Consider the following 27,606-nt stretch of genomic DNA (forward strand, 5'->3'; position numbering starts at 1 on the left):
GGCCAAGTGTTGCTGGGGTAGGCTTTCCTTGTAAATAAGAATTTGTCCTTAACTTACTTGCCTAAATAAATATACTGCTGTGCCACTTGGGAGCCCCAGTTCCACCCATCTCTAATAAACTACATGCTTTCCTGAGTCATAGTGGGAGGACAACATATCATTGTGTGACTCCTAGTTTACTTAGATATGATGGTTGTCATATCAATATTTGCACATAAAGGTGTTTTCGCTGCCATTTCTTGCATAATTAATTTTACAGACACAAAAAGATCCCACCTTGTCTAGCATATTTTGTTTTGTCTACATTTGGAAAGTTTACTGGCCTGTCATGAATTTTTTTTATTGGCCATGTACTTTACTTGCATAAAAAGTTGGATGTACTGTAAACCTGTTTTTTTTAGGCTTCTTTATTGTGCCCATTTTAACCGGTCTTTGAAAAACCTAACTCTTTCTGTGTTTATGGTTTAGCCCATTTTGGGAGTCTCTTTTCAGGCTATATACCATCCTCTAGTCATTATTTACATTTTAGTCATTTAGCAGATGCTCTTATCCAGAGTGACTTAAAGGAGCAAACAGGTTTAAGTGCCTTGCTCAAGGGCACTTCGACAGATAGTTCACCTAGTTGGCTTGGGGATTCGAACCAGCACCCTTTTGGTTACTGACCCAACGCTCTTAACTGCTAGAACGCTTGTTATACTCATTGCTCACGTGAGTGAGTGGCAGGCCTGTTTAAGGCTATTAAGCATTTTGCCTTTTTGAGTTCAGTAGATTCGTTTGTATTTTATTTAGCTTCTTGTAAATATCATTAAACATTTTGGACAATCACTTTTTGCACTAGACCTATCATCACCGGGCTGCACTCTAAATTAAACTGGCTGTATTTGCACCATATTTGTATTCTCTGGCTTCTCTGTGTTCTCGAACCCTCCTAACTGGACTGGCAGATCCCATTATATGGTAACACAATAGATATGTTCTCCTCTATCAGACTACCTCTGCACAGTGCTGGAAAAGTACCCAATTGTTATACTTGAGTAACAGTAAAGATACCGCAATAGAAAACTAGTAAATGTGAAAGTCACCCAGTAAAATTCTACTTAAGAAAAAGTCTAAAAGTATTTGGTTTTAAATATACTTATATAAGTATCTAAAGTAAATGGAATACCTAAAATATACTTAAGTATCAAAAGTAAAAGTATAAATCATTTCACATTCATTATGAATTTAACCATTTTCCTATCCTGCTAAGCATTCGAAATGTAATCAGTACTTTTGGGTGTCAGGGGAAATGTTTGGAGTAAAAAGTACATTCTTTTCTTTAGAAAGGTAGTGTTTTAGAACACCTACTCATTCAAGGGTTTTTCTTTATTTTTACAATTTTCTACATTGTATAATAATAGTGAAGACATCAAAACTATGAAATAACACATATTTAATCATGTAGTAACCAAAAATTGTGTTAAACAAATCAAAATGTGTTTTGTACTTGAGATTTTTCAAATAGCCACCCTTTGCCTTGATGACAGCTTTGCACATGCTTGGCATTCTCTCAACCAGCTTCATGAGGTAGTCACCTGGAATGCATTTCAATTAACAGGGGTGCCTTCTTAAAAGTTCATTTGTGGTATTTATTTCCTTCTTAATGTGTTTGAGCCAGTCAGTTGTGTTGTGACAAGGTAGGGGGGGTATACAGAAGATAGCCCTATTTGGTAAAAGACAAAGTCCATATTATGGCCTTCATCGTCAAATTGCTGCAAAGAAATCACTACTCAAAGGACACCAATAAGAAGAAGAGTCTTGCTTGGGCCAAGAAACATGAGCAATGGACATTAGACCGGTGGAAATGTGTCCTTTGGTCTGGAGTCCAAATTGGAGATTTTTGGTTACAACCGCCGTGTCTTTGTGAGATGCGGTGTGGGTGAACGGATGATCTCTGCATGTGTATTTCCCACCGTAAAGCATGGAGTGGGAGGTGTTATGGTGTGGTGGTTCTTTGCTGGTGACACTGTCTGTGATTTATTTAGAATTTAGAACACTTAATCAGCATGGCTACCACAGAATTCTACAGCGATAAGCCATCCCATCTGGTTTAGGCTTAGTGGGACTATCATTTGTTTTTCAACAGGACAATGACCCAACACACCTCCAGGCTGTGTAAGGGCTATTTGACCAAGAAGTAGAGTGATGAAGTGCTGCATCAGATGACCTGGCCTCCACAATACCCTGACCTAAACCCAATTGAGATGGTTTTGGATGAGTTGGACCGCAGAAAGAAGGAAAAGCAGCCAACAAGTGCTCAGCATATGTAGGAACTCCTTTAAGACTGTTGGAAAAGCATTTCAGGTGAAGCTGGTTGAGAGAATGCCAAGAGTGTGCAAAGCTGTCATCAAAGCAAAGGGTGGCTATTTGAAGAATCTCAAATATAAAATATATTTTTATTTGTTTAACACTTTTTTGGTTACTTCATGATTCCATATGTGTTATTTCATAGTTGTGATGTCTTCACTATTATTCTACAATGTAGAGAATAGTAAAAATAAAGAAAAACCCTTGAATGAGTAGGTGTTCTAAAACTGTTGACCAGTAGTGTATATATACCCCAAAAACAACTTAAGTAGTATTTTAAGAATTTTTACTTATTAAGTACTATACACCACTGCCTCTGCCAAACTAGCCAAATGGAGACTATGTATTTGACCATGCTGAACCTGCTACTTTGAATTTGCTTCATCTTCGAGATCACATCCAAGCATCACTTTGTCACAGAGGTTATTGATCCTAACAGATAGGATTTGCTGAGGCTTTGAAAGGCTCCTGTTGTTATTGATACAACATGTTTCTGACTGGGCATGAATCATTCACACACTGTAAACCTCAATGTGCTGTCACAACTTTTGAGGAAACCCTTTGCACTTAATATATCTGAGTACAGTTACTCAGTGATTTTGTAGCCATTACTCAAACCGAGTCACTGTGACCCTGTAGGGGGTCCAGATTTGAGTTATATCAGCTTGAAAATGTTGATTAATGCCCCCACTAAGCCACGTCTCCAATTTAATTTCCCAGTGTGCCTCGCCTTTTCGAGTGAATTGTATAGTTGCCACCCATGAGTGTTTGTGTTAGTGAATTCACCTTCACCAAGTGAGTTCCTAGGCAAATGTTATCATTATAATTAAACTCTATGACAATACAGTACATATTCATAAGGCTTTATTTTGAGGCCTAGCTTTACAGTGGCCTGAAAACTCATGGTTTACAGGCCACATTAGGGTTGCAAAAACCTGGGAAGTTTACTAGAATTTTGCAACCCTGCTTGCAAGTCATATTATGCTGGCTTGCAAAGTGATGTGTAATTCCTATTGGAATCCAGCCACAGTTATATCCAACAGTTGACATTTTTATTCACCCACAACCTGCATTCATAATAACTGCCAGGGTCAGAAACAGTGTGAGGAGACCTAAGCTATTTAATCTGGAACAAGCATTTCACTAACAGGTGCAAAAAAATCTAACTAAATTATTGGACTAATCAATATACATGCAAAAACAAAGATATTCAAAACAATTCTAAAGAATCTACCTGCAGTAGAGCATGCTGGGAAAAAAAGTGAATTTGTTATTGTATCATAAAAAAAAAAAATAAAAAAAAAAAACAAAAAAAAAATATATATATATATATATATATATATATATATATATATATATATATATATGTGACTTCTCATTTACTTTTGAGTCAATGCCACATTTTCATTGACTGAGTTCTGCTTACTATAAATATTTGAGTTAAAAATGCCTTTGGGTTTACAGTGCATTCATTTACAAATCCAAATGCTATCAAGTTTATGGGTATGGATACATTGTCCTTATGATGTACACATAATTACAATTTCCCTCAGCAGACAAACATAATGGTAAGAACGTATCATAATATACATCATCAGCAAGCCTTTTTGGCAATGCATTATATCACCAGTAGGGGTGGCCAACACACCTATCATGGAATATTTGTAATACCACACATCAACTTTATGAATTGTTTGTTTATATATTTTTTTATTTAACCTTTATTTAATTAGGCAAGTCAGTTAAGAACAAATTCTTATTTACAATGACGGCCTACCCCGGCCAAACCCTAATCCGGACGACGCTGGGCCAATTGTGCACCGCCCTATGGGGCTCACAGCCGGTTGTGATACAGCCTGGAATCGAACCAGGGTCTGTAGTGAAGCCTCTAGCACTGAGATGTAGTACCTTAGACCGCTGTACCACTCAAAAATGTAACACATTCCTAATATTTTTTTGTCTTGCCCATTCACCTTATGAATGGCACACATACACAATCCCATGTCTCAATTGTCTCAAGGCTTAAAAATCCTTCTTTAACGTGTCTCCTCCCCTTCATCTACACTCATTGAAGTGGATTTAATAAGTGACATCAATAAGGGATCATAGCTTTCCCCTGGGTTCACTTTGTCAGTCTATGTCATGGAAAGAGCAGGTGCTCTTGATGTTTTGTATACTCAGTGTAGGTCTAGTGACTTTTCGCAAGTTATTATTTAAGCTAAAAATGAAAAATGTCCGTTATATTCAATGAAAATTCTTAAATTCTTGAATTGGAATTTCCCTAATTGATTCAACTGAAATGGTATTGACTCCAATCTCCTTTTTTTCAGTATCCTCCTATGTAGTAATACATGAATAAACAGTGAATAAAGTGGATAACAGTCGAAATGTGTGGATGTCAGAAGACAGTTTACAACATATAGCCTTTGTCTGCTTGAGAAAACGGAAGAAAAAAAAATCATAAAAATACTGTAAACTTAACATTAAAACAGACTATTTTGGTGCTCTTACATCCTGGTACATTCATATTGTATTTGCCCGGTAATCTGCAATATGGTATCCATCCAACTACCCTTATGTCATTTGTAAACAAACGCCAGTGTTGGCACATGACTGCCGCTACCCGCTTGTCATCTAAATTAAATATCATGGCATTATAATACTGTATGTTGGATAACTCAGCTCTGCAAACGAGCTACTACGTTCGCAGCCATGGCGGGACATAGAAGATGCTTCTTGCTGCAAAGTGTTTGATTTGACGGCTTTTGAAGGCATTTGGTTGACATGCTCGATGGTTACACTGTGAATTTTAGAAAAACTCTAGTATTGTCGAGTATCTACCGGAAGTTTAATGAGTGATATACATGCTATTTTGGCCAGGTGGGCAATGTCTCCGGTCGACGGCACGCGTGTTTGAGTTGGAATTTAGACCAGGGAAGGTGTTCTGAGCGTTTTCACACCAGATATTATGTGGCACCGTAAGATATCGTAACCCTTTTAATCACGATGTTTTCTTCGAATTAAACAAGTAATATTTCTGCTGGCGTTGGGTAGGTAGTCTATCCGAAATCGAAGGACAAGAAAACACCTGCATCACATGGGGATATTTTTATACCGGTCGGTGGGTACGTACTGTATCACTCTTTCTTCTTGTCTGATAAACTGTTGAATTTTGGTTTATAGACCTGTGATCTGCGTAGAGTATTCCAGGTTGAGCAGTTGCTTTTTTAGTTATGCTGTGTTGTGGGTACACCTTTAAAGATGTTTCACCATTGAGATCATGGCATCCATGCGCCATGATTGGGCTTTCATAGAATGTTTCCAAAAAATGTATTGAAGTCATTCATATTTTCTCATTATTACGTTATTAGCTTGGTTCTTGTCCAAGGAAGGCCATGAATTGATGACTGACCCAAAATAGGCCAAATGTGGGCTGTCACATAGGGCTAGCCCAAGATTGATGAGCATAGTGATGAGTATGTAGAATCTAGCTAGAGAGCATTGCATTTATCTTCCAAACATCCACAGAATCTATATGGTACAGTGTACATGGAAACAGAGCTCTGCGTGGAACTATACTTGTCCAATTTAAAGGGACTATCTGCATTTGAAATGTCCATGTTACTGTACAGTAGGACAGCCAGTTTAGAGGCCCATCTGGTTTCATATAAAATCTAAGTATCTATCCTAGTGCTCTATTTGTAGGTGTAGAGGAAGATGCCAACCCACTGACTATGTTACATAATGGTCATGAGAAGTTATTACAATTCCATTGATTGTCCTCATTTCCATAATCCTTTTTGGTTCTTTTTCAACATATTGATCTGGGTATCCAGAAACTGTCTGATACTGGGTTGGTTACACAACTAATCAACTTAATTTCTGCCTTTGATAAATACAAAAAAGACGGAGCTCACAGGGCAAAATGAATGAATAAAGAACTATAGATTTTTCTATGGGGGATATTAAAGTCTTAAATTGATCTTCACATTTTAGCTTGTCAATAATACTGTCACATCACCATAAAGGTTGGGCTTTGATGTTGTGAGATAACTGGCATGACTGTCTGAATATCTGATCTGTAGTCAGCTCTGATGTAGTTTTGCCTCAGACAGTAATGGTCATGGCAGCTTGTTGACCAAAGCCAATATGCATTACTGGCTTTGTCCCACATTCTCCTTTGGACCTGAAATACCAAGCCAAGCCATGGCTTGTCCAATCTCTGCATTAGCCTCATCGGGCCTGGGCAGAAATGCTAAAGAGGCATGATGTGACGTCGGAGTCGGCCAAGAGGGAATAACACCCCAGTCACCATAAAACAAAGTTGACAGGACTACAAAATGAGATGAACGCTTCCTCTTTCTCCGTTTCATTTTTGCCCTGTACCTCGACAGCTCTAGCACTGCACACTCCCCTTGTCTGTGGCACCTCAAACGCCATTGAAGTTGTCAGCAACTACTCCAACGCCTGTGAGTTTTCTCTGTGTTTTACATGATGTTCCAATGCTCAGTACAATATTTAACCATGGCTTCTTATACAAGGAATGCACAGGTTATATCATACATGAGTGTTGGTATATGAATGTATGGTGTGTCTAATGTATAATACAGGACTCATGGTCCGTGAACGGAGTGTACTAGAATCTTAAGAGATTTTCGCTGCTGCCTGGAAGATGCAGTGTTATGTAAGTGCACTATGCACCTTTGGTTAGCGTGACGTTATATACTGTGCTTTAAACAGGACATGAATGGCAGGGCTTTGTGACGGCAGGCAGTACAGTCATCCTTCATACAGTGTGCGCAGAGTAAAGGTCATCATATATGACTCACCTCATTTAATCATAAACACACACATGCACAATACTCAAAGTAATAACACACGTATGATACAGTGCTTGATTCATTTACGTATTGATTTGTTCTTTAACAGGAAAATTACACGTACATTTCAAGATAAGCAATCTGAAGCAGATTTCGGTGTTAATCATTTCCACCAAGTCACAAATCCAGTCTCCAAACGCCTTAAAGGGATACTTTTTTCTACTTCCCCAGAGTCAGATGAACTCGTGGGTACCATTTTTAATGCCTCTGTCTCTAGTCTGAGGAAAGTTAGATGTCGTTTTGTGAGCCAATGATAATTAGCATTAGCGCAATGACTGGAAGTCTGTGGGTATCTGCTAGATACCCATAGACTTCCAATCATTGCACTACACACTAGTTAGCAATTGCGCTAGCACTAGTTAGTAACTTCCTTCAAACTGCACGCAGAGACATACAAATGGTATCCACGAGTTCATTGGACTCTGGGGAAGTAGATAGATTCATTGCCAAAATCCTGAAGTTTCCCTTTAATATTGCATGTAGAGGGGTCCTGGTATTGATCGGATCACTCAGACCCTGTGGTCATGTACCGGAAAAACTAATGAACACGGGGCAGTGTGGGTGGCCCCTTGGCTGCACACCACACAAAAATACACACGCACACACACATGCATGTGCCTCAGGCTTTATAAACAACAGGGAGCCTGTCACTCACATCACTCCCCCCCCCCCCCCCCCCCCTCTCTCTTTCTCTCGCTCTCTCTCTTTCTCCCTCCCCCCCCTCACAATCTCCCTCCCTTCTGCCTGCCCTTGCAGATGAGGACATCGCCCTTCTGTGCAGAAGAGAGGAGCTCAAGTTCGGCACCTGCCTCATTAACCGGCTGAAATGTTACTATAAGAAGGACTGTGGAAGGGAGTACATGTTGATGAAACTAATCTGCTCAGGTAAGGGACATATCCTTACATGTTTACTGCACATTATGTTTACGTGAATTGTCTTAATGGTTCTTGTCACGGTGTATACTAGACTGATTATCCACATAATATTATACGTGTAATGACTAAGAACGTGTAACTCTGCCTCTTTAGAGAGACAATAATAACCATGGCAACGTATGTCTGGGATGTGATTGAGAACATCTGTTTCTGTCTTTAGTTGATTAAATAGTGTAGTTGTAAGCTGCCTCTGGCAGACCTCTTCATATCATCAATTTCCCTGACAGAAATGCAGACCCCAAGGCCAATGTCCAGAGAACTGAACCACTTAAATAACGACCTCAGGTGTCTTAAATCTATAGTGACTTCCTGAGGTGGTAGCCGTTAGTGTTCGTAGTGTTGATTGACATGATTTTATTACATCACTGTACGTACAGCGTTATGGGAATACACATCCCATGCTGTCAAAATGACACAAAATGCCGGTTCCTGCTAACAAAAAAAAAATAAACATAAATAAATTGATATTACCAACACGGGTTGTCATCCATCCTCAAAATGTGATGTTCCAGTCCTAATACAGTGACAAAAACATGGTTTGTACATCAGTAGTGACCACGTGTTGCCTTTTTGTGTTAAGAATCGGCCTCAGGGAAAGACTGTGCCATTTTGCCTTTTATATAACACCATCTCTGAAATATGATCTATTGGCTGCTAGGTAGCCTCGGTCCTTTATAAGTACCTTTCCAGTGAACAGCTTGTCCCCTCGGCCACGGTGTGTTTACACCCGCCACTAATGCAGCCTGACCTTTCACTAAACTGTTTGCAGAGAGAGAAAATTGTGCCCACAAACGGCTGCAGTCAGTCAGTGGAACCTCGATACGTCATGTGGTCCCTGGCACTCTTCAGAAGAGCTCTAATGAGCCACCGAGGGCTCCTCAACCAGCCACGACATCCATCTCCTGACTGACTATTGGGAGAGGGCTGGGATCAGGGAGGAAATTGTACCCGTTAAAGCTGGCCCGTGTGTGATTTTTATGGCATCCGTATTCTACATACATAACCATTGAAATCTGAATAAAGTAATATCAAGATGAGAGGAAATGTTTAAACTCTCTTCAAAGTATTTAGCGTGTTTAGACTGCACACAGACTTTTGTGTCGGTGTTAATAAAGTAAGCTGTAATGGGAGTTTTCCCAGTGACGAAGGGTGGCTAAACCTATACAGCCTTGCTGGCTGCTCTGACAATCATAGCTCCTCTCAAAGTAATACTCACCAATCCCTTCTTTCCCTCTAATCTATAATTCACAGCTCATCCCCCCTCACACCTGAAATGTCACCAGCCCCCTAGGCTGTGGAATGACTTTCGGTGGACGGACTCCCCGCTCTCGGGCAAGCTGTAAAAAATGAATCGAGAAAATAAATAGATAAAGAGAATGGAAAGGCAGGATCTTTTTAGGTTCCTCTATGGACGTGCCACTATGCCCAGCACAGTCCTCTATGTTGACACTGTAGCTGAGGACTTTCTTTGATATTTTGTTGGGGATCACCCATCAACGTGTGGCTGGCCAAGTGTGTTGCTACTATTTCAGTACCTCAGTGTTAGGTGTAGAACTTCACTTTCCACAAACAGATCACTGAGAATGTCTTCGAGAAATGAATTTGCCATCTTAAAAATGTCTTTGTAATCTGCATGTCATGATAGCAGATACTATCTAAGCGATCTTTATTTCTTAATGCCTTTCCTTTTGAGGACCTATAATATAATACACGTGTTAATATTGCGATTTGATATACTTTTACATTTAAATACATTCAATGGATAAATCCTCTCATCTTGATCAAATATATGTGTATTAATTGTATAATGTATTAATTCAGATATTACCTGCTTCATACTGTATGCCCAAGCATACTATTTGCATTGTTTGCAGTGAATAGATAACCTCCAGCATCCTGAATCTCCTGTTAACCTTCCATTAGTCACAGTGCAGATATCTGCTTCAGCTCTCAAATGAAAGTACTGGCTCTGTGCTCCCATGTCAAATTAAATAGTGGAGTGGTTTTCATGGATACAGCACTATCCTCTTCACTTTGTTCTGTGTATTCTTTGTCATAGTCATTCACTTCCAAGAAGTATCTTCACCCCATACTAGTGTGGCAGGGACACTGTATTAAGTTGGTCTTTTATTTCAGCGTTCTGATTGAAAAAGGGGCTTCAGTGAAGGATAGCTCGCTGAAGGATAAAGGATACAGATGGGACATCGGGGCTCTATCCTTGAGAAGGACACTTAGCCCAAATTGTTTGTCTAAATATCCAGCTGTAGAAGTGGATGATATGTAAATCCATCCATCTCCCAGTGGATCAGGGCATCTGTTGAGTAGGTAAATAAATAATGTTAAGAGCAGCAAGTGGCTGACTAATGCTGCCACTTTGCCATCATGCCCCTCTCCTGATTTGACCTTCTCCTCACCGCTGCCAAGGCAGACCTAGGGACTGTGACGGAGGCTCTGGATCCCCTGGAGTGATCCTGCTCACCCTGCTCATGCCCTGCTGGCTGTCTGTCAGAGTAGGGACATACAGGAACAGACAGGCTCTACGCTGTGGCTGCACTCCCCAGACCACATCCATCACCACTGTAATGTACGGTTCCTCAACATCCACAACAACCGCCGCGCCTCTCTACCAGGAAAACACCAGATCTTGTAATCTGTGTTATCTGGTCTGTGTGTACTGTCATTTGTTTGTGTGTGAATACCTGTTTGCAACTTGTACAATTTCAGAGATGTACAAGCTGGGATCAAATCAAATCAAATGTATTTATATAGCCCTTCTTACATCAGCTGATATCTCAAAGTGCTGTACAGAAACCCAGCCTAAAACCCCAAACAGCAAGCAATGCAGGTGTAGAAGCATGGTGGCTAGGAAAAACTCCCTAGAAAGGCCAAAACCTAGGAAGAAACCCAGAGAGGAACCTGGCTATGAGGGGTGGCCAGTCCTCTTCTGGCTGTGCCGGGAGGAGATTATAACAGCACATGGCCAAGATGTTCAAATGTTCATAAATGACCAGCATGGTCAAATGATAATAATCATAGTAGTTGTCGAGGGTGCAACAAGTCAGCAACTCAAGAGTAAGTGTCAGTTGGCTTTTTCATAGCCGATCTTTGAGAGTATCTCTACCGCTCCTGCTGTCTCAGAGAGTTGAAAACAGCAGGTCTGGGACAGGTAGCATGTCCGGTGAACAGGTCAGGGTTCCAGCAGGTCTGGGACAGCAGGTCTGGGACAGGTAGCACGTCCGTTGAACAGGTCAGGGTTCCATAGCCGCAGGCAGAACAGTTGAAACTGGAGCAGCAGCACAGCCAGGTGGACTGGGGACAGCAAGGAGTCATCATGCCAGGTAGTCCTGAGGCATGGTCCTAGGGCTCAGGTCCTCCGAGAGAGAGAAAGAGAGAATTAGAGAGAGCATATTTAAATTCACACAGGACACCGGATAAGACAAGAGAAATACTCCAGATGTAACAGACTGACCCTAGCCCCCCGACACATAAACTACTGCAGCATAAATACTGGAGGCTGAGACAGGAGGGGTCAGGAGACACTGTGGCCCCATCCAATGAAACCCCCGGACAGGGCCAAACAGGCAGGATATAACCCCACCCACTTTGCCAAAGCACAGCCCCCACACCACTGGAGGGATATCTCCAACCACCAACTTACCATCCTGAGACAAGGCCAAGTATAGCCCACAAAGATCTCCGCCACAGCACAACCCAAGGGGGGGGGCGCCAACCCAGACAGGAAGACCACGTCAGTGACTCAACCCACTCAAGTGACGCACCCCTCCTAGGGACGGCATGGAAGAACACCAGTAAGCCAGTGACTCAGCCCCTGTAATAGGGTTTGAGGCAGAGAATCCCAGTGGAGAGAGGGGAACCGGCCAGGCAGAGACAGCAAGGGAGAGGGAAGGTTTCAACACAATCAGTTTGAGTTTGTTTGGAAATCCAATGCATGTAAATGTCAACGTACACCCAAACGTCAATGTGCAATCACACCAATCATATCATACCTACACTGTAATTACAATGTGTTTGCCCACAGTATGTAATGCTATTTAAACATACATTTTAGCAACACCTATTATGAAGCCTTTTCACAGACAAAAGTTGAGGCACGTCGTCTTTCCAAAACTTATTTCGGTGCCTTCATATTTTATAGGGAGATCTATGGCCACTTGAGTTGTTCTCTCCTTAAACACTTTCAATTATATGTACGTCAGAATGTATTCAAAGATGTACACTGAGTGTACAAAATATTAAGAACACCTGCTCTTTCCATGACATAGACTGACCAGGGGAATCCAGGTGAAATCTATGATCTCTTTTTGATGTCACCTGTTAAATCCACTTCAATCCGTGTAGATGAAGGGGAGGAGACAGGTTAAATAAGGATTTTTAAGTATTGAGACAATTGAGACATGGGTTGTGTATGTGTGTCATTCAGAGGGTGAATTGGCAAAACAAAAAAGTAAGTGGCTTTGAACGGGGGTACGGTAGTAGGTGTCAAGACCTGCAACGCTGCTGGGTTTTTCACGCTCAACAGTTTCACATGTGTATCAAGAATGGGAGGTTCCTAATATTTGGTATACTCTGTGTATTTCCTTTTTATCTTTTGATCAAAGAGCCAATCCTTTTGCACCCTTTGCATCTTAATAAGTATGATTGTTTATCCTAGCAAATCATGTCCTCAGAAAAAAGCACCTGTGTCAGTAAAAAACAGGACCGGATTTTAAACGGTCTGTTCCAGTTCAGTGCACATGATCTACGAGTACAATGGTACCCATGATCCTTTGCTTATCCATCAGAAAGAACCCCATATTTTATGAATTATGAAAATATCAGAAATTGGCACATTTGCACATTTCTGTTGAATTTTCACTTGGTCCAAGTATGACCATCTATATGCATATTAGGAGATGTGGTGGGATTTTAGAATATTGAGGCCGGGGATAAAATACCAAGATGGTTCTGCTTCAGTTCCCTTGTCACAGTAGAAATAAACAACTATTAAAGGCATTGCAGGTGGCCAGATAGTGGTGGCAGATGTCAGGTGAATTCTCCCTGTGCCTTTTGGAAGAAAGCTATTTTCTTTGCAATTAGTGGCCAAGCTTTCTTAATAGCATCTAATAATTGCAATGGCAAACTGCTGTGGGGTGGAGTGAGTGAGACAGGAGAAGTATGGAGAGAATTGGTCCTTCATGAGTGCCTTTATTCACATGAATTGCTTTAGACATATTCCTTTAATCTATCACTTTATCTATGCCTTGTCTATGCCTCACCATTTACAGCAAACATGATGAGAATGAATGTCTGTGAATACGATGCCTGGAAAATGGCTCCAGAACACTGTCGGCAGAAGAAACATGATTGTGTTCTGGTCTAACACCCCAAGCATCTGTTCCTCCACACATTGCAAAAGCAATGGGATTTCTCAAAGCGGGAAATGTGCTTACACATGCCATACCCAATTCACAGCTGTGGATACAATATGCAAAGGTCAGTGGTGCCCTATGGCAAGCCTGCTTCTCCCTATACCCAGCTGTACCCTAGGGCCCAGGTTATAATTTACCCTTGTATTGTGTCACCCATGTATGTTTTAAGTTCCCCAGGGTTTCAGATGAAGGCCTGTAGTGTACAGTATGTTAGGTATGGACCTCTGTCTTCCCATCAGTTGAAAAGTCAGGGCAGATACAGTAGGAGGGATCGGGGGTTATTACATCAACTAGAAGCTGGGGTTATTGGAGCCACTATAACCAGATTAAGAGGCTGCAGTGCAGCCTCATCCTGTGGGCTCAGTGTGCCAGCAAGTGGAATCAAAGCAGCCAAATCCCACTGAAATGGGCCCTCCTGACCCACTAAACTCAGAGGTCTGGATAATGCAGGGCCAGGACTCATTTATTTATTTATTTTTAACCTTTAATTAACTAGGCAAGTCAGTTAAGAACATATTCTTATTTACAATGACAGCCTAGGAACAGTGGGTTAACTGCCTTGTTCAGGGGCAGAACATCTGATTTTTACCTTGTCAGCTAGGGGATTCGTTCTAGCAACCTTTATTTTACTGGCCCAATGCTCTAACCACTAGGCTACCTGCCACCCCATACCCTGGCTGTCTGTTTGTTTGGGAGGGGCAGCAGCCATGGCCCATACATGCAGGTTTATCCCTGGTACTCCTCTAATCTGGGTTAACTGACATGGGGAGAGCTCTCTTTAAATGGCCGCCCCTCCACCCAAAGTGTATAATTATCTTAGAGGGATAAAGTGCAGTGAAGTCATGGGCTGCTTACTGTCCTCGACAGTGTTTTAGGACCGTGGTTGTCGAATTTGGGAAAAAGTTGACTATACACACATACTTTAATAACAGTGAATTTCAAATATACTATAGTCCTGATCAAGAAGCGATGTTGTATCTCATCGGCTAATGTTGAATGTCGTATGACCTTGAGCACCACCGCTGGAGGTCATTCACTCTGAAAACCTTTCAAAGAGGCTTTGTGTGCCTGCAGTAATCAACTGTTCTTCAGAGCTCACTTGAATCACATGGATAATCATGATAACCAAAGCCTGTCCCCCATCCCGCCCCTTTCTGTCTCTAGCATGGCATCACAGTAAACCTGGTCCCCTGAGGAACTCTGTAGATGTGTAGCTTGCTGGCAGCCACGGACAATCCAAAATGGTCTGATCCAGAATGAGTGCAGCTCAATTATTCACTCACTCCCTTTCGGGGTTCGGTTGTCTAATTCGTCTTTCCATGGATCCCCCTTGGAAGGATCTCCGTATGAAGTTTCCCACCGGCTGGAGCCTCTGGCAGAGCTGGATAAGGACAGGATCCCTGTGCTCTCAGACACCTCTAAGTCTCAGCCAATTATGGCGTAGCGGATGTCAGTTCTGCCAGACTTATGCACTTTTCACCATTTCATATCTTCCTGACAGTTTCCACAACAGCTTGGAGTGAAGCAGCTTCCTTTGCCTAAATCCACAGAGGCTGAATAATCCACAATATGAATGGAAATAAAGGCGGAGGCTAACCAAACTCAAGAGGACAGTGCATTTTCTTCTTCAATATCCCCTTGTAAAGCCAGGCACGCTGGAGAGAGGCACAGCCAGTCAATGATTTAATCTCGTAATATTCTATTGAATTAATAGAATCAAAAGGCATCAACTTTCATTCTACAAGTTCTTCCCTGGTCGCTGTGTTTTGGTGAGCCAATACCTGCCACTGTTAGATAACCCACTTGTAATGATAACAATTTGTTCTGAATTGAAATCTTCCATTTTACGACATGACCTAGCTCTTCCCCTAATTTGAGTTAGAATCATTTCCTGTAGCTGTTGCGTCATGCTGCTGCTCCTGTGATGTTACTGTTGCAAGAGGGACAGTCCCAGCCAGGTTTGGCCCTAGATTTGTACAGGAAATGACTCATTCATACCTAACCCCATTAAGCCACTTTAGACTGATGGTGTCTGGACCTCTGGGATAGGAGCACTGTCACACCTCCACCTCAATGGGAGACAAACTAATCACGTTTAATTTTCTTGTTTTCACCATGGCAGCCTCAAGGGAATGGTCAGACGCTTTATTTTCAACACCGTTAATATCTGAATTGGTGAATCAATGGCAGATCTACAGGGCTCCACTGTTTCAATGGCTCAGTGCTCAACATGTATCTGTGATGGCTCTATGTATTATTGTCTGTTAAGGGGGATTTTCCCCTTTTCAAACACTATTCTTCTGAAAAGTGTCCAGTCCAGCAGAAATGGGGTAGGGATTTTGAGTAATTTCAAACTGCTGCCAGGCAGATGAGCAAAAATATCTATTTTAGGATTCATCATGTATCTAATGTGAAATATGCAAAGACCTAATTCCTCTGACTCTAATTCTGTTGCGGTGATGTTGACTGATGGGATTGGGTTAATGGATCTAGAATAGTGAACTATGGTGATGCCGCGACATCACACACATACGCACGCATGCACGCACACCGTACACAACAACCACGCACCTTCTGGTGAAGGTGAAGGGTTGGATGAGGAAGAACACTGGTATAATAGTGATCATCTGTGCCAACCCTTCTGTGGTGTATTAATAGGTGAGCCAGAATGCACAGAGACTTAAGCCTCTATGATCCAGTTTGACCCAGATATTCATTCCCCCTCCACGGCTCTGTGACCCACATCCAGTCATATCCAACTTCCCTTCATGTATAATATTGTGGATGGTGTTATGCTGTGAAGGAGGCTGTCTTATAAAGGGCATTGTGCCCAGATGCAGTATTAGGTCGCATCTCTGAGACAGATACAGTTCATTTGTTGTTCCAGGCAGATGTTACTGTTTTGTATCACCTGTAATCTCAATGAACTGTTTCAATAGAATAAACTGAATAGTTAATGTGTCTTTGCAAAATAGGGGCCACTGCTGTCTATCTCTTTCATGCATATCAGTTGGGATCACAGGAGGCTGCTGAGGGGAGGACGGCTCATAATAATGGCTGGAATGGAGTGAATGGAATGGTATCAAACACATGGAAACCACGTGTCCGATATGTTCAATACCATTCCATTGATTCCGTTCCAGCCATTACTATGAGCCCATCTTATCCAATTAAGGTGCGACCGGCCTCCTGTGGTTGGGATGTCGTATGATTGAAGGTGTGACAGGGCCGTTGTGGAAAAGACTGATTTATTGAGTTTTTGCTGTTCTGTGGATTGCTTGCTCTCCTTTTTACGCCAGCCTCTGGGCTTTAGAATCAGATCTCTGATGCTTTGTCTTACAACCAGAAAAACAGCCAGGACCATGCAGTAGGCAGGAAATGGGTCACAACATGTATTGTGTAAAACGTAAAGCACGCTGTGGTTTGCTGTCTTTGTCACATTGAATACAGGGGCTGACGGTAGCAGAGCTGGGTACACGTGTGTTTGTTCCTATTTCTTCATAGCTCTGTTTTTGTGTACAGTTAATTTGTCTGTGGGTCGTATTTGGTTGAGTTTGTGTGTGAGCGAGAGAAAATTAGAAATAGAGGGAGAGAGAGAGAGAGAGAGAGAGAGAGATGAAAAAGAGAGGGGGAGAAAGAGTGAGAGATGGGGAGGGAGAGCGATGAGAAAGAGAGATGAGAAAGAGAGAGCGAGATGGGGGAGGGAGAGAGATGAGAAAGAGAGTGTAAAGGAGGGGGAGAGGGAGAGAGAGAAAGAGAGCGTGTGGGATTGTGTGTTAGTATTTGTCCCCCTGGAGCTGTTGCTCTGTGCAGTCACAGTGTGCCCTGGCCTGGTCAGCAGCTGTCATGTCATCCAGACTCCAGCCTGATTCTGATGGCTGTGCTGCAGGATGACCTTGAGCCGCTGAATCAGTCTCATGCTAAATTGATTTGGGAGTGTTGCTGTGGAGATGGCTGCATGGCTGACAGACTGCCCAGTAACAGCAGTCCCATCCCAAGTCACAGTCAGGGAGCAACAGTGACATCTCAGCCCTGGAGGCTCCTTTTAACACTGAATGTGAAAGGAGGGAACATCACTGCGACTATCAGATCCATTATAACCCATCCATCAACCAGCCAGCCAGCCAACTGAGTCTGTCTACCACAGGGTGTGCGGATGACTTCTTACCACCCACTAGTAATATGCAGGCAACGGGTGAAATTACAAGATATTATCACACACAGAAGCTGTAAAATATGGACCTGGCATGGCTTGGCTAGTATGTGTGGTATGTTCTTACTCTAGTATGTATAAACAGGTGTAGTAAAGATATAGTATCTTAATTTGATCACTCTGTTGTGGCTGAGTATTTCCCTGCACCTCAGGAAATTCAAATGAGTCTCGTGATAAATACATTCACAGAAAACCAGCAGTTCTCTTTCTTTCTCACTCGCTCAAACGCACCAGACAGAATAAATGCCCTACTACTGTAGGTCCTGCTACTGCGACATTCAAATGTACAAAAATGTATCTGAAATTCGGCCATATACATCAACAACCGTAGTTTTATATATCCTGAACAAAAAGACTCAACATACAACAATTTCAATGATTTTACTGAGCTCATTTAAGGAAATCAGTCAATTGAAATGAATTCATTAGGCCCTAATCTATGGATTTCACATGACTGTGAATACAGATGCATATCTGTTGGTCACAGATACCTTTAAAATAAGTTAGGGTCGTGATCAGAAAACCAGTAAGTAGTGTATCTGGTGTGACCAGAATGTTGTCCCACTCCTCTTCAATAGCTCTGCAAAGTTGCTGGATATTGGCGGGATCTGGAACACGCAGTTGTACACGTCGATCCAGAGCATCCCAAACATGCTGAATGGGTGACATGTCTGGTGAGCGTGCAGGCCATGGAAGAACTGGGACATTTTCAGCTTCCAGGAATTGTGTACAGATCCTTCTGACATGGAGCCGTGCATTATCATGCTGAAACATGAGGTGATGGCGGCGGATGAATTGCATGATAATGGGCCTCAGGATCTTGTCACGGCATCTCTGTGCATTCAAATTGCCATCGATAAAATTAAATTGTGTTCGTTGTCCGTAGCTTATGCCTGCCCATACAATAACCCAACCGCCACCATAGGGCACTCTGTTCACAACGTTGAGATCAGCAAACCGCTCGCCCACATGACGCCATACACGTGGTCAGGCGGTCGCGAGGCCGGTTGGACGTACTGTCAAATTCTCTAAAACTACATAGGAGTCGGCTTATAGTAGAGAAATGAACATTCAATTATCTGGCAACAGCTCTGGGGGACATTCCTGCAATCAGCATGCCAATTGTACACGCCCTCACAACTTCAGACATCTGTGGCATTGTATTGTGTGACAAAACTGCACATTTTTGAGTGGCCTTTTATTGTCCCCAGCACAAATGCACCTGTGTAATGATCATGCTGTTTAATCAGGTTCTTGACATGCTACACCTGTCAGGTGAATGAATTATCTTGGCAAAGGAGAAATGCTCACTAACAGGGACGTAAACAAATTTGTGCACATAATTTGAGAGAAATAAGCTTTTTGTGTTATTGGAACATTTCTGGTATATTTTATTTCAGCTCATGAAACATGGGACCAACACTTTACATGTTGCGTTCATATTTTTGTTCAGTGTAACTTAATAATAACACAAGATAGATATTGGTCTACGACATAGAGGTGTATCCTAAACTATAGCCTAAGGTAGCCTATGAAAATAGAATGTGAGAACGTTTAACTTTTTTGAGAATAATCAAATCCTCCTGCAGGATTATTTTAGTCCTCCGGCGAAACTGGTCAAATTAAGATCCAACATCTTTGTGAGTATGAGAGTTACAGGGAGTATGCGACTCTCTTTTGGAGCAATATGTTTGGAACATTGAATCACAATATGCTTTTGTGAACTGAACTGTGAGTGTGCTTTCCACTGTAGATACAGTATCTGGTAAAAAAAAATGTAGTCAGTTAAGAACAAATTCTTTTTTTACAATGACGGCCTACCAAAAGGCAAAAGGCCTCCTGCGGGGACAGCGGCTGGGATAAAAAAAGAAAAAAAATATGAATATAGGACAAAACACACATCACGACAAGATAGACACCACAACACTACATAAAGAGAGACCTAATACAACAACAGCATGGCAGCAACACATGACAACACAGCATGGTAGCAACACAACATGACAACAACATGACAGCACCACAACACGGTAGCAGCACAAAACATGGTACAAACATTATTGGACACAGACATCAGCACAAGGGCAAGAAGGTAGAGACAACAATACATCACACGAAGCAGTCACAACTGTCAGTAAGCGTGTCCATGATTGAGTCTTTGAATGAAGAGATGTAGATAAAACTGTCCAGTTTGAGTGTTTGTTGCAGCTCATTCCAGTCGCTAGCTGCAGCAAACTGAAAAGAGGAGCGACCCAGGGATGTTTGTGCTTTGGGGACCTTTAACAGAATGTGACTGGCAGAACGGGTGTTGTATGTGGAGGATGAGGGCTGCAGTAGATCTCTCAGATAGGGGGGAGTGAGGCCTAAGAGGGTTTTATAAATAAGCATCAACCAGTGGGTCTTGCGACGTGTATACAGAGATGACCAGTTTATAGAGGAGTATAGAATGCAGTGATGTGTCATATAAGGAGCATTGGTGGCAAATCTGTTGGCCGAATGGTAAAGAACATCTAGCTGATCTATAAATTACGTCTACATAATCTAGCATGGGTAGGATGGTCATCTGAATCAGGGTTAGTTTGGCAGCTGGGGTGAAAGATGAGTGATTACAATAGAGGAAACCAAATTTGAACCTTAGCCTGCAGCTTTGATATTTGCTGAGAGAAGGACAGTGTACCATCTAGCCATACTCCCAAGTACTTGTATGAGCTCTAAACCCTCAGAGGTAGTAATCACACCTGTGGGGAGAGGGGCATTCTTCTTACCAAACCACATGACCTTTGTTTTGGAGGTGTTCAGAACAAGGTTTAGGGCAGAGAAAGCTTGCTGGACACTAAGAAAGCTTTGTTGTAAAGGGTTTAACACAAAATCCGTGGAGGGGCCAGCCGAGTATAAGACTGTATCATCTGCATATAAATGGATGAGAAAGCTTCCTACTGCCTGAGCTATGTTGTTGATGTAAATTGAGAAGAGGCTCCTGAATTTCTGCTTTCATGTGTCAAAGCCTGCAGTGCCCTGCTCATAAATTACCCATGAGCCCCTGTGTGAGAATCATACCCACCTCCTGGCTGCCTGGTCTGGCAGTAGGTGACTGGTAGAGGAGCGAGAGGCTTCGTGTCAGGCCTGGGATCCGGACATCCTTCCTCACTCCACTGGTGATTTGACATGACTGCTTAATGACTACCTCAACCAAGGGCCCAGAATCAGACCTGACGTTTGCTCAATACAACCGGAAGCCATCTACTTAGCGCCTGCCGACTGAACTGATCTGCTGCTGCTAAACTCACAAACAGACCAGAGAGACAGAGACAGTACTACATGTACAGCCCTTCCTTTGTCATCAACAGAACCACATCCTGAAGAAAAACACTTTGTGGGGAGAAGCAGCCAAGATTTTTTTCCTTAATTTTATATATTTATTTATTTACCTTTATTTTACTATGTCAGTTAAGAACATATTCTTATTTACTATGATGGCCTACACCAGCTAAATCCAGACGACGCTGTGTCACGGCTATCGTCGGTGAAGGAGGACCAAAATGCAGCAGGACTGTGTTTGTTCATTTTGGACATTTATTAAATCAAAATGAACACCAAAAACAACAAACAAGAGACCGAACGATCCACAGACAGTCTGGCAAGGCACAAGGCTAAACACAGAACAATTTCCCACAAACACACCCAACTAATATAGGACTTCCAATCAAAGGCAACACCACACAGCTGCCTTCAATTGGAAGTCCACCCCAATTAACTCTACATAGAAACACACTTACTAGACTACACATAGAAATACATAAACATAGACCCTAAACCAAAAACCCGGAAATACTAAATCAAACACCCTTTTACCAAAACACCACCCCGGACCACATAAAACAAATACCCTCTGCCACGTCCTGACCAAACTACAATAACAATTAACCCTTATACTGGCCAGGACGTGACACGCTGGGCAGATTGTGCGCCACCCTCTGGGACTCCCAATCACATCCGGTTGTAATACAGCCTGGAATCAAACCAGGATGTGTGTAGTGACACCTCAAGCACTGAGATGCAGTGCCTTAGACCGCTGTGTCACTCGGGAGCCCATGTTTCTGCTTTAGACTGTAACCCCAGTGTTACACTAGTCATACACCCTTATGTTATTGTGATGGGGGGAAAAATCTGTACAGTTACATGTTTGGAGATATTATTTTTGAAGATATATTGTATCATATCTTTTTGACAATATCGCAATATTATTTTTGCGCTAGTTGGCTGCACCAAAACTCTAGTATTTTTCCTTCATAGCTTGTTCTTCATCTTCTTTTTAAATAGGGAGCCAATTTGTTTTCAACACTCCATGACTGATCAAAACTTGTTTTCCCATGTTTCTCTCTTGTCCGTCTGCAGCAGACATATGGTGAGCAATATGTTTGGAACATTAAATCGCAATAAAATCACAGTATCACAATAAATATCGTATCAGCACTTAAGTATCGTGATAATATTGTATCGTGACGTCCCTGGCAATACCAGCTCTATTATGTTATACTAGGGACATTGTGTTTCCATAGCTAGGGCTGACAGTAGGAAGAGCAGAATCAACAACCTCTGCATAATCCAAACAGTTGCTTTGTGAGAAGGTGTTAAAGTTCACAGTTAGCCATTGTTAAGTAAATGCCAGCAGAAAAGTACCAGTAGCCTGGCTTTGGCCCTAAGTGAGAGCAGGTCCGCCGGAGCCATGGCCCAGTGAGACACGGGTGCCGGCCCGCATAGATGGAAACAGAGAAGCCTGAGCCTTTTTGTGTAAAACATTGGGGGTAAATCCTTTTTGGAAATGCACCATGAGTGAACTGCTATGTCTTTGGTCTAGTTTGTACTTTTCAAAAAAGGGCATGGAATGTTACTAGTACACCTGTATTGTGTTTCCAATTATCCCTGGTGTCACTTAGCAACACTTCAAGGTGTACCAGTGGCACTCCCTTTACTATTGGTTGTTTTGTAAGTAAACTACATGTTGGCTTTTTGAAGCGCGAGCTACTGCAGTGTGTGCTTTGTAGTGTGGCTAAGATCGATTTCTGCTCAATGAAGCAGGCTCTACCTTACATTAGAAGAATGGATTGCGGGGAAAGCATTTCTAACAGTCTGTGGTGCTTTTCCACGCAGTGCTGTCCATCCCTCAGACTCGTCATACATGGCCATTTCTTCCCAGTGTCTGCCTTCATAAGACTTCCGCTCACCCCCTCATGGCATTGAAGGAACACATTTGTGATGAGAGGAGAAAAGCTGTCACCCGGCAGAGACAGGGCAGTCCTTTCACTCGTCCCCTCCACAGTCCTCTCCTCTTCTCTCACTCTTCTTTATTTGCCTGTCTTTTTTTCCCCTCTTCTTCTTCTCATATGTTGCAGTCTTTTGGTAAGCGCTGTGGACATCTGACATGTTTTCTTGTTAATAGAAGAGGGAAATTGTGTGTGTGTCCCTGCCTGTCGCTTCTGTTATCCCCATGCTTAGAGTTGCAACGGGAAGTTATATTACTGCAAACTTTCACATTTTACAAGTAAACTACCAGAATTGTGGTATCTTTCAAGGATTTTATGTAATCTATCGCAAGACATCTAGTGGCCCTTTTTGGTACTTCAGATTTGTACAGGTGTCTGTAATTATCTCTGGCCCTCTGTGTGGCCTTATCACCTGTAAAATATATGAAATATTTTTTTGGGGGGGATGACAAAGCTGTTAAACATTATCCTAAATATAAACCATCACCTTAGTGAATATCATTGGTGGTAAATATGAGGGTTTCAGCATGAAATGTCCTTTGTATGTTTTTTCACACACTTTTTTTATTTTACTATGTCAGTTTGTTGTCACTGTTTTGCCTTCAAACTGGTGGCAGTGTCATCAACAGTTGGAAGAGTTGCAGAGTTAATTGAAAATAATGCCATTGTTGATTTAATGCTTTTTTCATTAGTTATTTTCGAGCTATTTTCGAGCTATTTTCTCTTGGACCATGTGGTCTATCAACTAGAAACTCATGGACAATATGGAACTAAAAAAAATGTATACTAAATATGAATAAAAACATTTTTTAAGTTATTGAACTATAAATTACCAAAGTTACAATAGATTGTCATAGACTTTCTGTAAATTACCGAAATTACTGAAGATTCTGGTAGCTTTGGTAAACTAACGCTATCTTCGCAACCCTACCCGTGCCACAGGAGACACACTCAGGGAAATAAGCAAAGAGTTGTGTCACCTATTAAATCAAGTGACAAATCTGTGTGAATGGGAGTCCCGTGGTGGATCATGTGTTGCTTGTAGGAGGTAGCAAGTCTTGTGTGACGTAAGACACGGAACTGCCACATAGTGGTAGTCATTGTTCTTGCCTGGGATATCAGCCTGTCTTCCAGTCCCAGAGTTGTTTATTTCCTGCTCAGAGGATACCTTCGTCTTTGGAGATGAAGTTAGGATTTTGTTGTTATTGAAGCCTATGGGGATTGCTGATTTAAGTCAAAAATACTCTCATAGTCCTTTTCATTCATAATACCAATACATATTGTAAAAGGTGGATGTAGAGCTAGATATTTTCTTCTTTTTAATGCTGTTATATTTCAGAAATGAAATAAATAAATGTAGATATCCTTGAGGTCAGAGCAGAAATCAGGCATCTGCAAAATATCTCTGCTCTTCTCTGGCATACAATAGGTTAATCTTCTAGAGGCATGCACGGTGACATTTGTTTTCCTCGTCACCTTGAGAGAATGCCCACAACGTCAGGGAGGACTGTTATCGTTGAATGCAGGCAGAGGAGTCCTTATCACCCCTCGTTCTATAGGGCCGTATCAACGTGTTTTACTCTCTCTCCACATAACCATGTACCTCTGGGTAATACACATGTAATACGACAGCCTTCATCTTCTCCTCACTCTGCATTCCCTACTGGCCCAGTGACCATCACCATAGACCACACAGGTTATCACCTGCACAATGTACTCAGTGATGGATGTCCCGGGATACGTATTCATAGTGCAGTCATCTTCAGTACAATTTTATAGATTTAAAAAATCATTTTTTTAACCTTTATTTAACAGTTACCGAAACACATCCAGACATCCTCTCAGGATCAGACTGACGTCTCAATGTTATGGTCCCTCTCGCTTGTATAGAGTCTATAGACTATTTAAAGCAGACCCTGTCATCATCTATCAGTATCATAATAGTCACCTTCGATCCAACAAGGTTTCACATGGGTAGACAAGCATGTGGCCAACTGATGCACTGGATGTGGCCTTGGTATGTACCGTACATGTCAGGACAACACAGGCATTAGAGTGATTGTCTTGTATTGAGGTCATACAGGAACCTCCTGTGTGTACTGAATAACTTCCGCTGTTACATGTTTGTCATGTCCCACTGAATCAGCCTAGCGTCAACATATTGAACACGAGAAACTGCATTAGACTTCTTCTCACAAGGTTGTACATACCAATGTGATATGTAATAAATATGTTCAAATGGCTACCCGGTAAAGCGGGAATTGGCTTATAAAGAATTGACCCAAAAAAATCTGCAAAACACTTCCTCACAGCGACGTGCCATGTGTTAAAGAATGATCAGCACCCGCTTGGGTTGGTGCTGAAGATGTGTTAATTAGCTATGGTTCGTCTTCTGTGTTAAAACATAAAAAATCACACTGAATTCACACCGAAGTTGTGGTTATCATATCTTAAATCTGTCATTCGAGGGGAAAAATGAACTTCATAAGATTTCATAGACTTGTTTATTTGTGTTATCCGATCTCTCCTCTGAGAGAGATAGAGATGCTGGTTATGTGTCATTTAATATTGTTTGGTTCGTATCCCACTGTTTTATATTACGCTCCTATAGCAGCGATGCTGTTCAACACTTCTTTATTCTAGCATCTCCTGAGAGTAAAGCCTCCGAGTTCCTCTGTCTAACCAGAATAATGTGCCAGGAAAGATGCCCTCGCTCGGTTTTCTTCTCCCACTCTCTCTGCAGCTGGGGCCAGGCCTGCTAACCCCACAGGGCGCACAAACATCACACAGACACAATTTATAACAATCACCTCTCCCGCTCTCTCTCGCTCCCTGTGCCTCTCCTCACACACACGCACTCTCTCATTCTCTCTCTCTCTCTCTCTCTCTCGCTCTCTCTTTTTCTCTCTGTCTGTTCCTCTCTCTCACACAATCACACTCACGCACTGCCGTTCATATTCCCGGAGTTATCATATTGAGGTTGATACCATCATACAGTAGACTGTTTGAGAACACCAAAGTCCTATGAGAAATATATAGTGTGTGGGTGTACTACTTGGCTTTGTCTGGATTACAAAGCACTTGAGGAGGAACGGAATGATATTGTGAATTTAAATCACAGGGAGCTTTATCGATGGGTCTGTTTAATGTTCAACAGAAAGACAGGGCAGGGGTGGCAGGATAGGAGTGGAGTCTTATGGGAGCGAACATAAAGACAGTGAGAAATGCTTTCTAATCTTATGAATCTTGACCAGGGAGTACACAACTGTCATATAAACACAAAGGCACAAGGGGACAGACTACCACTGTTAGCAGTATTATCTGAGCATGAGGAAAGGACGTTTGGACTAAATGTGGGCTATAATTATTGTAATCTGTGGTACAAAACTGGAATGAGTCCCGTGGGAGAAAGGGAGGGTGGATGAGAAAGAGAATGGAAAGGGAATGGTGTGTTCAACACCAATGCAAAGTTGAAGAAATAAGGATGAAACGGGAGTGATCGAGAAAAGGGGAGGATATGTTCTTTCATAAAAATATGAGAAATTGAGGAAGAGATTAAGAGAGTGAGGGAGAGAGGGTACATTGATTATATACAGTACGTAGTCCTGGTGTTCTGGACTGGTGTGACCCTCTGCGTTGAGCGGGCTGGCTGTGTGCCTCTGTGAGGTCCTGTGTCAGGGGCCCAAGGGCAGGTTTGGAGAAGGTCAACAAGACTTACTGCTGCATGGAGGAGCAGCAATCAAATACAATCAAAGTGCTCCGTAGACCCAGGCCCTGACAATATGCCATTCACTCAGCTCAACAGCAGACACGCGCACTTACGTACACACTTGCTCTCTTTCTTTCGTTCTCTTTCTTTCTTTCGCTCTCTCACTCACTCACTCACTCACTCACTCACTCACTCACTCACTCACTCACTCTCACACACACATACAAACAAACCCAGCTTCACCTAAGACATTCTCTGGAGAATCCTCCACAGCACATCCTGTATCATGCACATGGGCAATATGACGTCCCAGACATGTGTCTCCCAATGTGAAGCACAGCCAGCTGGATGACCCAAGGCATCCATGGTGCATTGGCTACAGCACTGGGCCCTGGAAACATGGCCATGTGGCACTCTGCTGCTGGTGGTGCTCTCAGAGATGTCTTTACAGGCACAGCACTACAAAATGCATCACTTACTGGATAGTAGGACTGAACCCATACTGCTGAATTCAGCACATACTGTATCAGGACTACCAATCACTACTACCAATTGGTAGGTACATGGTGTCAACTAGGAGTTTAGCAGGTGAATTACTTAAACAACAAACTATAATCCGACTCTTAACTATTTGGCACAGTCATGGCCCTCTCCAGTATGTGAGATTCATGAAGAGCAACAGCGGAGGTTTGCTCACATTATGTTTCTAAAAGGCCTCTTAATGACAGAGCAAAGGCTAATTAGCATCACTGTTTTGGGCAGTGAAGAATCACACTAAATTAAGAAAAATGCTAACCATGCCCAGATGCTTGATACACAACAAGAGTTG

General features: G+C 42.2%; 1 protein-coding gene across 4 annotated transcripts in view; it reads left to right on the top strand.

Moving 5' to 3' along the window:
* Positions 1 to 5,005: 5,005 nt before the first annotated feature.
* The window catches only part of bean1 (brain expressed, associated with NEDD4, 1), a 44,523-nt gene continuing 21,922 nt past the window's right edge, over positions 5,006 to 27,606 (top strand). For 2 of the 4 annotated variants that reach the window (XM_045708602.2, XM_014175525.3), the window contains exons 1-2: positions 5,007 to 5,471; positions 7,983 to 8,111. Coding sequence is in view for 2 of the 4 variants with exons in the window: in XM_014175525.3 (XP_014031000.1) it covers positions 5,444 to 5,471; positions 7,983 to 8,111 (157 nt within the window). In the remaining 2 variants the exon portion in view is untranslated. Of the gene's footprint in view, positions 5,472 to 6,740; positions 6,816 to 7,982; positions 8,112 to 27,606 lie in introns of all 4 variants that reach the window. The other 2 variants (XM_014175524.3, XM_045708601.2) reach the window with 2 other exon arrangements.

The sequence above is a fragment of the Salmo salar genome, chromosome 26 (genome assembly GCF_965601325.2).
Source record: "Salmo salar chromosome 26, fSalSal1, whole genome shotgun sequence".
Lineage (NCBI taxonomy): Eukaryota > Metazoa > Chordata > Actinopteri > Salmoniformes > Salmonidae > Salmo > Salmo salar.